This window comes from Schistosoma haematobium, chromosome 1 (genome assembly GCF_000699445.3).
Source record: "Schistosoma haematobium chromosome 1, whole genome shotgun sequence".
Classification (NCBI taxonomy): Eukaryota; Metazoa; Platyhelminthes; class Trematoda; order Strigeidida; family Schistosomatidae; genus Schistosoma; species Schistosoma haematobium.
The window spans coordinates 33,156,360-33,170,322 of NC_067196.1; the positions used below are offsets into that span (position 1 = coordinate 33,156,360).

Sequence of the window (13,963 nt, forward strand, 5' to 3'; positions counted from 1 at the left end):
TTCGCTGACTAGGCTGAAATTTTGCCAGAAAAAATAACCCCAAGTGCCTTTTTTCTAATTCAATTTTCCGCTTTATATTTGCCTTTTTCTGAATGGTTTCCATTTCTTATAGTCGGCTAAATTTCTGTATGGCGGAAGGTCATGCTTTAGTTACTATATATACGGAGTCCTACTCTTGTAGTTTGCCCTGTTCGCCCCACTTAGAACTCATGTTCCTTCTATGTTATCGCCAAAGTGTTGTGTGCTAGTTGGTGTCATCGCTTTACGCGACAATCGTCCCTGGTTCGGTAATTATTGTAGCATGAACATAAAATATTAAAATATAACAACTTGATAGACTGAAATTTTAATTATAGATATTTTATAGTTTACCAAATGTTGTGTTTTCCTCTTATGTTATCAATCATGTAATTTACTTCAAATGGTTTTAAGACTTGTAAGATTTGTGTATGTTAGATTTGCTACGTACATAGTAAGTGACAAAATAAATCATTCATGAGATTTGGTTGAATTCACAAATATAGAAAAAAATCTAATTTTCAAAGTTGAAATACCTAAAACATTTGACATACAAGGCTTGAAAAAAGGTTACGAAAATAACTAAGTATTTCTAAATAATCTTTCATCGAGTAATTAAGTATCATAAAGTGAGTTAATGATAACACATTTCTATCTGGTCTATCTAGATATTTAGCACCAGTAATTAATTTATCGTTATCGGAATAATTCGTTATGTACACTGGATAAAGTAAGATAGTATTAGTAGTCAATATTTTGTGGGAATTCGTGTGTTGGCTAGATTTAACCGATGGTTACCGCATTTTATACCTTCAATATCACCTTGTGGTATTGAATATACACACTGAGGGGATTATGTCTTTTTTAAAGAATAATCGCATGAAGTATGGTATGGCTGTAAATACCCATACGTTACTAACAGTTTATTAATAAACCCTTCATTTAGTGCAATTTTCTGAAAAACCCATTGTAATTTTTTCCTAAATTTCAGGAGTTATCTACTGGATCAAATAATATTCGTCGACCACTTCCTTCTAGTAATGCATCTCATTCCGGTCATCACAGTACTAGTACAACACAAAGACCTTTAAGTCCTAATAATATCACATCAAATTCTAATCGTCCCATACCTTCAAGACCAGCACCAAATTTACCTATACGGCATACTTTGAATCCCCCAACAATTGTAACTACAGCCCCTGGTCAACTTCCAGCTCCACTTCTTCCTCAGTAAGTTTTTCGCGCTCATTTATACAAACAGAAACAATCTCTTCATGTGTTTTCTACGTTCACAAATTTGATTTCATATATGAATTGTAATGTATGTAAAGTCGTTATTTGTTTCGATCTGATGTTTAAAGCAATGAAATTATCCGTATGAACTACAGTCATATTGTATAAAAATTGTTTATTTCCACTTGTGAAATTATTTTGTCTATGATATTTCGATAGGATAGGAACATATGTCAGTTCAAGATCAAGTTTAATACTCTATCTATTTTAGTGTCCTTTGCTTAAATATCATTGAGTAAGTTGTGTGTTTACTTATTCAAAAGTGTGTGCATATACACACTTACCTACTTACGTCTGTTACCCCTCTTGGAAGAGCATAGGCCATCCACAAGCATTGTCCATCCAACTCTGTCCTCGGCTATCCTACATAGTTTCTTCCAGTTGTTACTCGTCTTTTTGATGCCTTCCAATTCCAGATGCAGTGTGTTTCATGGCCTTCCTCTTTTCCGTTTCCCTTCAAAATTCCAAGGTGACCATTGCCTCGTGATGTAGTTTATTAATTTCCTCAATTTGTTTCCTATCCACTTCCAACGTCTCTTCCTAACTAACTCTTCAGATGGAAGCTACTTTGTTCTTTCCCATAGTAGGTTGTTGCTGATTGTATCCGACCAATGGAAACTGAGTATCTTGTATAGACAATTGTTTATAAATACTTGCACTTTTTTGACAATGGTTGTGGTAGTTCTCCAAGTTTCAGTTGTGTACAGTAGAACCGTCATGAGGTTCGTATTGAAGATTGAGACCTTGACGTTAGTTGACAGTTGTTTTGAGTTCCATATGTTCAACTGTAGGAATGCGGCCTTACTTTGCTAATCCTCGCCTTAATATCTGCGTGAGATCTTTATTTATTGATGCTGCTGATCAGGTACGTGAGGGTTTCCACCTATTCCAAAGTTTCTACATCAAATGTGATTGAGTTGATATTCTCCGTGTTGCGTTTGAGGATTTTGCTTTTACACTTGTGTATGTAGAGGCTGCTACACTGGTTCTATTCATTTGCATTTGTTGATGCGTAGGGGATAGAAGGTCCAGCTCATTTGAGAAGTTCAAGTCGTCCACTGATTCTTAACTGTCCATCGTATTCCGTACTTTCCCTCAGATGTCGAGGTCTTCATAATCCAGAAGAAAGAGGGAGAGGTAGAATAAGCAGCATTGTCTGACTCCGGTCCTAACTTGGAATGCGTCTGTTAGCTGTCTTCCATTTACGACTTTGCATTGTATTTCATCGTATGATGTTGACTATCTTCTCATATGTATTCACACACTAGCCATAAATGTGCAAGTTTTTTATAAACTGAAATTCATTTGTGTTGACTATTTTTAATTAGTGAATAAAGTTAATAACCTCCTAAAATCTTATTTCAACTAGCAATTATAACAATAATTGTAATCGATTTTCTCTACATAATATATAACCATTTCCGTATTTATTTTGAATATACAAAATATCTTCTGTTTCTCATCGTTCCTTTCTTTAACTTGCTGAGTATGTTCACTTTAAAGTTTTTCATATTCTAGTTACTCATTTTGTTGTTATTGCACTGTATTTCATATATACAGCATAATGAGTAAGCAAAGATGAATGGGCGTTACTATCTCTCTCTCCCTATATGCGGTAACTAGCTTGAAAATAAGCAGTATTTTTGTTAGTTTCACTTAGTTCACTGAGAGAGAAAAACAATACGCGAAACAATATAAATCTATAAATACTGGTAATGATATAGAACACAAATAACAGCAGGAAATAGTAGCATAATTACAGTCATAGAAGTTCCTTGTCTGACTACATAATACTTAGATCATACATTGATTTATCGCGAAATAACATTCAACCTAATTTTGTTGATCAAATAGCTAGAAATTATATCTTTTTGATGGAGGTTTGTTCTCTGAGCTGGATGGTTTGGTCGTGGAGCTTTCATCGTTCTGAACGACATCATCAGCACAAACTTCAGATAGAAAGCTCCACGACCAAACCATCCAGCTCAGAGAACAAAACTCCATCAAAATCATCCACCTGAGCTACAAATCTCCACCATCTCAGAAATTATATCTGTTGCGTACACCAACATGTTCTTGATTCCTTATGAATTCATTTAGCACACCGGCATCACAGAATGACGTATGGAATCTATTGTAAGAAAGATATATTTCGAAATACTGATTTACGAATAAGAATCACTGTGCTATAGCAACGTACCATCACTAGATACTTAATCACTACTCATTCGGCCATTTGATTGAGAATTAGATTAGACCACAACAAAAGTGCTTTAGCACAAAGTACAACTCAGTCAGTAAGGGAGATCAAATGTTATACAAATTTTACAATATGTGTTCTCTTATATTCATTGTAGACTTATGCCCCTATCTTCAAACTTCATTAATTATAGTTCACATGTACTTGGGATATCACGGATTTCCTAAAGCTTTGAAACCACTTACAAAATAAGTAACTTTGCGTCGCCTTTCCCGTTTCTTTTTTTGCATTAACCTTTTGGTTTGTATCTACTTAGTAGTATCTTTTCTTATATACGATAAATAAAATAAACAAAGCGGCTGTATATTTTCTATTTGTTTTATGTTAGAAAGCTAATGTATTTCAGTTGTATGTTTCTTATCCAATGCTTTTTTCTTAAGAAATCAATTAATTTCTTGTTCATTTATCTTAACATAATTATATGGTATGTTTATTAGAAATGCTTTGTCTTATATTGTATATCTCAATAACTTTGAAATAATTGTTTGTACTAGACAACTTTCAAAACTGTCTTTTTTCTACAAACACTACATTATTAGAAATTTCAGTTTGCTTTCGGTGCTTTATGATTGGTCTGTGATAATTTCTAAGTATTAACGACCGATATGTTTCTTATACAAAGGGATCTAATACAAACTCAGTTGACCGGATAACTGGCACTCTACATTTCAACAATCATCTCAAGCGCAACGGAAGGCAAAAGCAGACTGGACTTTATAGAAAGCTTGAAATTCAAGAAGACAAATTTTGGTTTGAACGACTCTTCTTATGTAACAAAAGCATAACCTTGGAGCCTATAGTAAAATTAAGAAGCTAAAAGTGGAAAAAGCCAGTTAAATGACAATAGTACATCAGTGCGTGGAAATCTGAATCGAAGAAAGTTTTCTCGATATTTCTTTCACAAAATAACTCACTTCTGTTAGCAAAAGCAAGATAAATTAGGCTCATTTTAGCAGCTTTTTCTCGCCTACATATTAAATTATACGGTAGAATATATAACTGTTCAAATGTCTATATCAAAATAACATCAAACACTATTCAGTTCTCCCCCCATTGTTTATCGGCTTTTGTTTTCTTACTTCACTAATTAGTGAAATTAAAAAATCCTTTAAAACTCAACCTCTGTTAGTAGGATGGGTTTCTGACTATTCCATGCTCCAGAGAATCTAAAGTCAGAATTTGCTGATTGGTTCATTTTTTGACCACTCAACACTAAGAGATGAGTCGCGAAGATATTATAAGATTCCTTTGTAAATTCTAAGTTCTAATGTTTGTTCTAATTTATCTTTGTTTTTCGGGTTATTGGAATTCATATTGTTCGTTCTCAATTTTTTCCACTTTGGAAGAGTCGAGTGGAGTATCACTTTCAGAGAACAACAGACAGTTGAACATATCACTTTGTTTATGAAACTAACTGTAAATTTAACCTGCGTATTTGACGTATAGGCTTTGGTAATATAAATAAATATGAAAGACTAAAAAGAAAATCATTACATTTGAAGTTTATCTAGCTGAATGAAGTCCCGTTTGTCCAAACCACCACAAGTGTTGCAGATTTAAGCCTTCTTACCTCCATCTTTTTCACTTTGTATATCCGATCACTATCAGTAGCTTCCAAATAATTAAAATCTAGCTATGTTACCCGAGTACAGAAACCTGTGAATGGAGCAGTGACTATTGAATACGGTTTATTTAGTTTGGTCGATGTATTAGTAGAAAATAGATTCTATACTTGCTAAAAAAATAATTCATAACCTGACGCGTCCTCATATTCCAAAAACAGTATACAGTACGTATGTTTATAGTGACAAGTGATAATGCCCAAAATGACAATAAAACATGTCGATCATCTTTTTGGATAAAGGTTAAAACTAGCCAATGGAATTATCTTACGATCACGTTTCTATTAAACATATACCTCCTGTAGCTAATTCCATTTATACAATGATAGTAAAAGGCCATGTACAAAATATAACTGGAAGATGTCACTTCAAGCATCCAAACATGGGGAGATAAGATCATAAATGTAAATTGAATAGGTGAATCATGAAAGTTGGTACACCTGGAACCCGCAATATGAGTCTTTAAATAAGCTTGTATTTTATTGAAATAGAAAATAAATAAGGTAAACAACAAACAAGCATGGTCACAAATAAATCATACCTATAAACACGCACACTTATAAAAGGTCATAAAAATGACTCATTAGTTACTTGAATTCTGATTTCATCATCTGACCAAATGTAAGAACAAATTCACGTAGGTGTATTGAAAACCATAACGATTTACGTGATCTTATTTCTGATGCGTTTGGTTTGGCCACTGGTTGTGAACAAACATAAGAGTTCAGCTAAAGAATATGTTTAGTTTGTAAAATATGGACGTGGATCATAATACATAATTTCTATTTGTTCTTTCCTTCTTTCTTAGTAACAAGTTAATCTTTCCGGAATTATTGGTTAAAATATCTACTTATTCTTAATATTATTATTTGTAATAGTAGTTATCATTACTACTAATTTTCACTCATTATTCATATCTTCATTGTGATATTTTCTGTTCTGGTTTTTCGTCATGGGCATACTACAACAACAACAAATTCACCATATTTCCTAAGCTTTATTACTGAGCTTTTTCTGTGTTTCCTGTAGTAATAATTAATGCATAATAACAAGAATACGCCTTAAAGTCTGTTTTTGTTTTTGATTATATGGAAGAATTTTTACTGTTCTTTTCTTACTGTAAATGAAAAAAAAGATAATTCATAATCATCCATTAACTTTTCCCCTTTTATATCAATGAATTTATGTACTTATGCAATATATTTTATTGTTAAGACATAAAATGTACCTAAGCTAGTATCTCCAAACTTGCTAGAAAGTTACTTGGTTCGTTACATGCATCTTTTGTGGTAAATATGTAGTATTTTTAATACTGAAAAATATTTTAAAACTTACTCATGCCACGTTTATGACGCCTCAGTACTGACTGTCAATTTATGTACTATTGATAACTCTGGGTTTAATGAATTTGGCTTTTTTTCTAAAGTGTATACAATCACTAATGTTTTTCTGTACGATCATATCGCTAAGATTACCATAATTTTTGCTATTTCACATTTCTGATCAATTTTCTTTACGAAAACACACATTTTAAAGCAACTTAGAAATTGCAGTTTCTAGGTGTAGGCTTTATTATTATTATTATTATTATTATTATTATTATCATTATTATTATTATTAACATTTAAGTTCGCATCATTTGTACTGTAGTGAACGAGAACTCAGGTACGGTAAACTAATCTTTTGTTACATGCGAAATTACACAATGCCTTTATAAAATATGAAGATTATACTTTAAATACATTATTTGCACGTCTTCCTTCACATATTCTCTACATACTTCTTGATTCTTTTTAATTATGTTGTGATTACAATTCCACTCGGTGTTACTTTCTCTTTTTAATTGGATGTTCTTTGGACGAGCATTCCACTTCCGATTGTTGCAACATACGGCTTAAATCTGTCAGCATAAGTAATACATGCAACTGTACGATTACAAAACAGATTTTCTAGATTTAATCCAAACATTTGATATATTAAAAAACAAAGGTTCATTGTCATATTTTGTTATTTATCGTAATAGTAGTAGCATTAATTCGTGATCCAGAAATTGATTGATGTGAATCATTCAACATCAAAATATCTCATCGAAATGATCTTCAAGAAATACTAATAAATCAACTCTAATAAGCTTTTAATTTTTTAATTAAGCTACTATTTAGTCTAACTTAGTAAATATTTCCTTGGTAAACTAATGTATGGTTGGTTTAAAATTGTACTGTAGAAAGAATTACTACACATGGCTTCTATCGTAGTGAGATTACATAACAATAGGATTACTATTCTCTTCTGAAATTCGAGACTTAACTATGATATATAACTTTTAACTAATTTTTGTTGAATGACATGTAATTATTTCGACTATATATTTATAATAATAATAAGGCTAATTGTTTAATTTGTAAACATTTATTTCATACTGGCTAACAATGTTATCTGTTTCTAAATCTTATGCAATATAGATTCATAGCAAAATGGAACGAATTAGCCGCCCTTTTTTGTCATGAAATAAGCTTCCTAAATAGATGTTTTTCATTTTGTTGCACATAGTGTGTTAAAATTATCGGGACAATTCACATGAGGTCGACTGAAGTCAGCAAACTGTTTTGATTTATCAGAATATTGATAAATCAATATGCATTAATAATAAATGGTTGTGCTAAAACTCTCAAGGTGATAAACTCAGAAAGAATAATCAATTGACAGCATCGATAAATACAATAATGACTAGTTCAATATGATTGAATACAGAAAAATATATCAACCAACAACAGAACAGTTATTTTACGACTAACTAATGAAATACTAGAAGATAAGCGATAAAAAGCTACTTAGTCATCAGTAATACGATTTTAATGCATAAATCCCTCACAGTGTGCTTTGTGAGTTATTACAGTTTTGGTCTTTACGGTCCTGGAATAGAGCCATATATAAGTATAACATGATTACCTTAGTTATGTTACACATGACTTATAGTATCTAGTTGGTTAAGACGTATAGATGAAGCGAATGAAAATGTTTCGGCCTATATAACTTGATCATTGAATTATATCCTTCTGTTGAAATTTTATTTTACTGAATTCAGGAAACAATTTAATTCAAACCCATATTTCATAAACATACACACCAGTTGATGTTTTCTAAGGATACATTTTTGTATTCGACCTATTTATTTTGTTTTGTGACGTTCTAAATTTTAACAATAACATTTTATAAATAAGAACCATTCTTTGACATTATATTATTACTGAAAAATCTTATAAATACTTGTAAGTTGTTTCTTTTTTTTAAGACTGTAAATCTGTAAAATGTATACACAAAATCAAAGGTCATCCCTTTCTATCTCATAAAGTGGCTAGAGACGTTATCAGATATGACTCAGAATAGGAGCCAGTGGCGATCCTGCTATAACCTTTTTTTACTTTCTTCATAAAAAGTGGTTGCTTCTTCCTTAACTGAAAGACCTCTTCTGATTGTACGTTTCTGTTTCCCCTATTATTATTATTACATTATCTTACACTAATCTGTTCGTTTTTTTCTTTTACGCTCCTTACCTTTTTTTCCCTTCTTCTCTTCAAATTCTCATTGTTTTGCGTGGCACATATATATTTGGTGCCCTCTTGTATTAATACTTATATGTTCAAATAAATAAATATAAATCTATCTCATAAATCAACTGAAATATAAATGAAAAATAGTTTCATTCTATATATTGTGAATATTTTTAATAAATTCCATTTCAGAACAATCATATTAATTATTGTTAATATTCTGTAGTAGATACTTTTGTTTCCTTAGGCCAAAACATTAATTGACACCAATTTCATTGAATAATTTGAACTTGGAAACTTTCATTTCCTTTTTATTCAGTTATTTGTAAGTAATCTGATTTAGTGAAAACTAATATGCTTCTTTATAATTTATGCATATTTATCCGTAACTTGTAATAGAAACATTTTTTCGTTAGTTTCTCTCCTTACAGAATTGTAATTATTCAGTATAATTTTTGTTTTTACATTCAATATAAAAATGTTACTGGCTATTCTATTGACATTCTTACCATTTCTATGTTTTAACCAGTCTCTGGGCTTATTGTTTTCTCTACTACTACCACTATGTTGTATGAATAAATATTTGGGAAGATATAAATTTCTCTTTGTTATCTACACTCTATATCACATATCTTGATATAAGCTTTTAATTTAATGAATCAACCTCTAAGCTACCAATAATTACCACTATACAATTGATATCAATTTTTAACCTATCGTAGTTGAAATCTTTTCTTAAGACCGAATTGGTAAAGAAATACCGACGACCTTCGGTAAACTAATCAGAATTAAAATAATACCTTTTGCATGTTTGCATGAAATTGAAAACACAGTGAAAGATAGCTTGTATTTCATTGTAAAGTAAGTGAAATTTGGCAATATATGATTCCCTAAACACGTATAATTACTTTTTTTAAAAATATCTGTTGTGTCGCCAAACAGTGAATGTGACGTAATGTTTAGGCTAAATTACAAGAAATACTTGGTACTGATGCAGATTTTATGTAATATTACTTGATATGATTCAATGCATAGTTAGAGATGTTAGAATTCTCCAACTTTAATTTTAAACCCTAATTTTCATAAGTTAATCAATAAAGAACTGACAAAACATCATTGCAATGTAGCTGATATCATTTCGTAACAAAAACTAATCCTAACTTAGTACACTTATCCATTTCCTAATAAGTAACCTCAGCTTTTACCTCTACTATCATAAATAATTTAACTTGTATAGTTTGGTAAATCCTATCAAACTATTTATCGCTTTTCATTGTTAGTTATTGTATAACTAAACACTATCCGCTGATTGGCTCAAGGTCCTCAGTATCGCTTACTTTTATCACAGAATTTCACCTTCTTGTGCATCAATATTATGATCGTGTTTTAGTTATAAAAAAGACAACAAGCTGTTCTATTCAAAACTGTTTTATCGTACTATTATTAACATTATACATCGTTTATATGTATATTCTTTATATCAATCTGCAGACGAATGCCACAATTCAATAATGGTCTTTCTCAAAGTGCAAGTACTGGCAACCTTCCAGGTACTATATCTTCCGGTGGTATTGGTGGAAATACATTTATGACTACTAACCCATCGAATGGCTCAACACCAAATACCACTTATTCTACTACTAATGCACCGTGGGTTTCATTTGATCCTCTTTTTAATCAATCCCAATCAAGTGTAATAGCACCACCGATTCCACCACCGAAATTAACATCGTTATCTGGTAATCTTGGACATCCAAGTATACCAGAGTGAGTTTCAGTCAGTTGTGTTGATATTCAACTTCCAGTTAATATTTTGATTACTATTTGTTATTAACATTGATTCTGTATAACTTTTGTTTATTTTAGCTTAATAATTAATATAAAGCAGTTTTTTTTAATTCGAAGATCAAATCTAGTTCACTTGCAATAACGTAAATACAGTAATATTTGATGTTACATGTGACTCCATGTTAACAACATTTTTATAAGTTGACGTCACTGAAAATGCTATAAAACGTAACATACTTTGGACATTTGTTATAACATTGTACGTGGTCAGTAAATTAAATCACTTTAGAGACCAAACCAGTAGTCTTTAGGTCATTTTCTAGACCAGTAACGCGTTCACATTTTGTATTACTACCAAGGTTTAGTTTGATATTTGAAGTAAACTTATTTTGGAACAGGCTGTTTATTATAAAAATAACAATAAAAGGAACAATAAATCTCCATTTACTAAATTTTTATTGACATTACACCAACCGTTCATTAAATTCTGCTTAGAATTAACTGAACCTACGAAATAAGTAAATTTTTTTCCATTACGATCTACACTTCTTGCATTGACCTTTTTTATTTTTTTTTTTTTTTTTTTTTTTTTTTTTTTTATTTTTTTTTTAATTATTTTATAAAATTTTTTAAAAAATTTTAATATTTTTTTTTTTATTTTTTTTTTAATTTTTTTTTTTTTTTTTTTTTTTTTTTTTTTTTTTTTTTTTTTTTTTTTTTTTTTTTTTTTTTTTTTTATATTTATTTTTTTTTTTTTTTTTTTTTTTTTTTTTTTTTTTTTTTATTTATATTTTTTTTTTTTTTTTTTTTTTTTTTATTTTTTTTTTTTTTTTTTTTTTTTTTTTTTTTATTTTTTTTTTTTTTTTTTTTTTTTTATTTTTTTTATTTATTTTTTTTTTTATCTATAAACAAATTTTTTTCCCAAAAAAATATTTTTTTTTTTTATACACCAAATTATTAAAAGCATACATATAATAGGTTCATTTGGTTTCGAACGAGTTATACTACCACTAATCCATTTATTCATTGGATTAAAATCTGATACATTATATACATATTATGTGTGGCGCATATATATTTGGTGCCTTCTTGTACCAATATTTATGTGTTCAAATAAATAAATGAATAAATAAGTTGGCTATAGATGTATTGTGCATAATGTGTTTTACTTTTATTCAAACGTTTTCTGCATTTTTTTGCGCCTACATTTTTATTAAATTTAGACGTCCAGGTAATGTTGGTATGCCGCGCATTCCTCCTCGACCAACTTCATGAATCAGTGTGTTGTTTATTTATTTATTCATTCTAATTTACGCATATAGTTTACGGATTTATACATACAAATTCCAGGTTGTTGTCCTTTGAAGTATTTTCCCCTCATTTTCATAAACTAATTTTTAAAAATAATACTGTGTATGCTCAACTGTTTTCTACCCAGACATTTGTATGGTGGTATGTATCATGTTTTCACTGTTTAACAAGTAAACGAAAATTTTATTCATTTCCTTGTTTACTTGTTTTTATCACTGTTGATTCCTATTTTTCTCACAATGCACTTTTATCATAGAGCCAAATATATCCAACACAAATGTATTCGTTGGTCGATTTCTCTTTCTACGCGTATTTCGCTCGTTCTCATTCGCTCTCTTAACACTCAGAATATTATCCATACACTCACATATGTATCTGAAATCTCTTCGGTTACCTGTGTATCGTCTTTATTTTTTTCAAAGATCTCACGGGTTCTGTCATTTTTTCCCAGTACATAATTTCATTTTTGTGTATAAATGTGTGGTGTTTGCTTGAATAATTTCTATTTTAATAATAATTTTTGATTTTTATTTCATGCGTTAATGATTTTGCTCAGTTCTATATACTACTACTTACTTACGCCTGTTACCCCTCGTGGAGGAGCATAGGTCACCCACCAGCATTCTCCATACTACTAATATATATTCCGTATATTCGTCCGACATTATATGTAGCCTTATGATTGGTTAGTTGTCTGGTTGGTCAACTGATTTGATTTTCTCTGTCATTTTCGATTAAGCAATTATTCTTCCAGATTTCTATTCACTCTTCAACACTTAATTCCTGTTTTTTTGGTCAGGATTAGTGTATTAGATGCAGTGAGATTTCTCCCTACCTACTGTTCATTTCGACCGACCTTACCTTTGAAAAAATAATAGAATACTTGATATTGTTGTCGTTTTAACTCACTTCTTTGATAATGTTTGTTTAATCAAAATTAGACAAGATGGTAAAGTTAGTCTTTTTCAAGTCAGATTCTATATCAACTTGATTGACTTTCTCTGTACTAATTCACTTCAATTTATTCAGTTTGTTCAAACTATAGATGCATCTAGTTTATTTCAAGAACTTTTTCTTTTTTTTAATGGTCATCTAACTATTGAAGTGAAATTTTCTTTGAAAAACCTAATTTTCCTATTAAATTGAAATCGCCTTTCATTTTTTCTTTTACTGAATCATTTAATGTCTTTTTATACTTTAGTATGTGAATACTTCGTCATCAACTTCTCTCTCCTTGGAAATTAATTATTGTCTAATTATTTTGTTTCTTTTTTCTAATGAATTATGTTTTATTCGTTCATTTGAACAGTTTGAATTTTTATTTAAGAATATAACTATCCTTACTGCTTTTCTATAAAAAGATTGAATCGATATTGTTTATATATGATGAATTGAAATGCAAAATCAGTTTCTTTATTTGTTTCATTTGTTTAAAGAAAATAAATTTTCAGAATGAATTTTTGTTTGGTAAATACAAACATATGTAGCCGAAATAGTCTAAGGAACTTTCGAATCTACGATCCATGATCTGAAATCCATAACCTTATACACTAAGTCACGTGCTCAATTGCTTAACAATACATAATGAGGATAGAATAAATAATCATATTAAATATGCTCAAAAACATTGAAATTCCGAGATCTGCTCTAAATGTCTTGTAATAGCCACTAATCAACAAGCACTTATGGATAAAAGATTGAATGTATATGAGTTTATTAGAATGATAAATAAAAAGCATAATTATGTACAAAGGATTTCATACGAACACAGCGTTACAGATCATATATATATATATATATATATATATATATATATATATATATATATATATATATATATGCTCATGCTGCTAGATTGGCGTATTATTGTTTCAATCCATTTACTGAGTTAAATCCTGACGTATTATTTCAATTTAAATGAACTTGTATCACATACAACGAATAATCACTGATCTATTACAATCATTATCAAGCTAACATAGAAAAACGGAACAGTTAAATCATTCAAAATGTTGCTTTAAAGTAAATCTACGTTTCTTTTCTTGGATGCTCATAAAAGTTAGTGTACTTACGGATTTTAGTACTTTTTTGTATTATCAACCTAGAGTTTATCCAAAACC

The 13,963-nt window shown here is 29.9% G+C and overlaps 1 protein-coding gene across 2 annotated transcripts in view; it reads left to right on the forward strand.

Annotated features, from left to right (window-relative positions):
• The window catches only part of DNM1_3 (Dynamin- GTPase protein), a 55,746-nt gene extending 42,188 nt beyond the window's left edge, over positions 1–13,558 (forward strand). For both annotated transcript variants that reach the window (XM_051216275.1, XM_051216276.1), the window contains 3 exons: positions 1,010–1,248; positions 10,236–10,511; positions 11,756–13,558. In XM_051216275.1, coding sequence (XP_051073769.1) covers positions 1,010–1,248; positions 10,236–10,511; positions 11,756–11,807 — 567 coding nt within the window. In that variant the 3' untranslated portion in view covers positions 11,808–13,558. The remainder of the gene's footprint in view (positions 1–1,009; positions 1,249–10,235; positions 10,512–11,755) is intronic.
• The last annotated feature ends 405 nt before the right edge of the window (positions 13,559–13,963 follow it).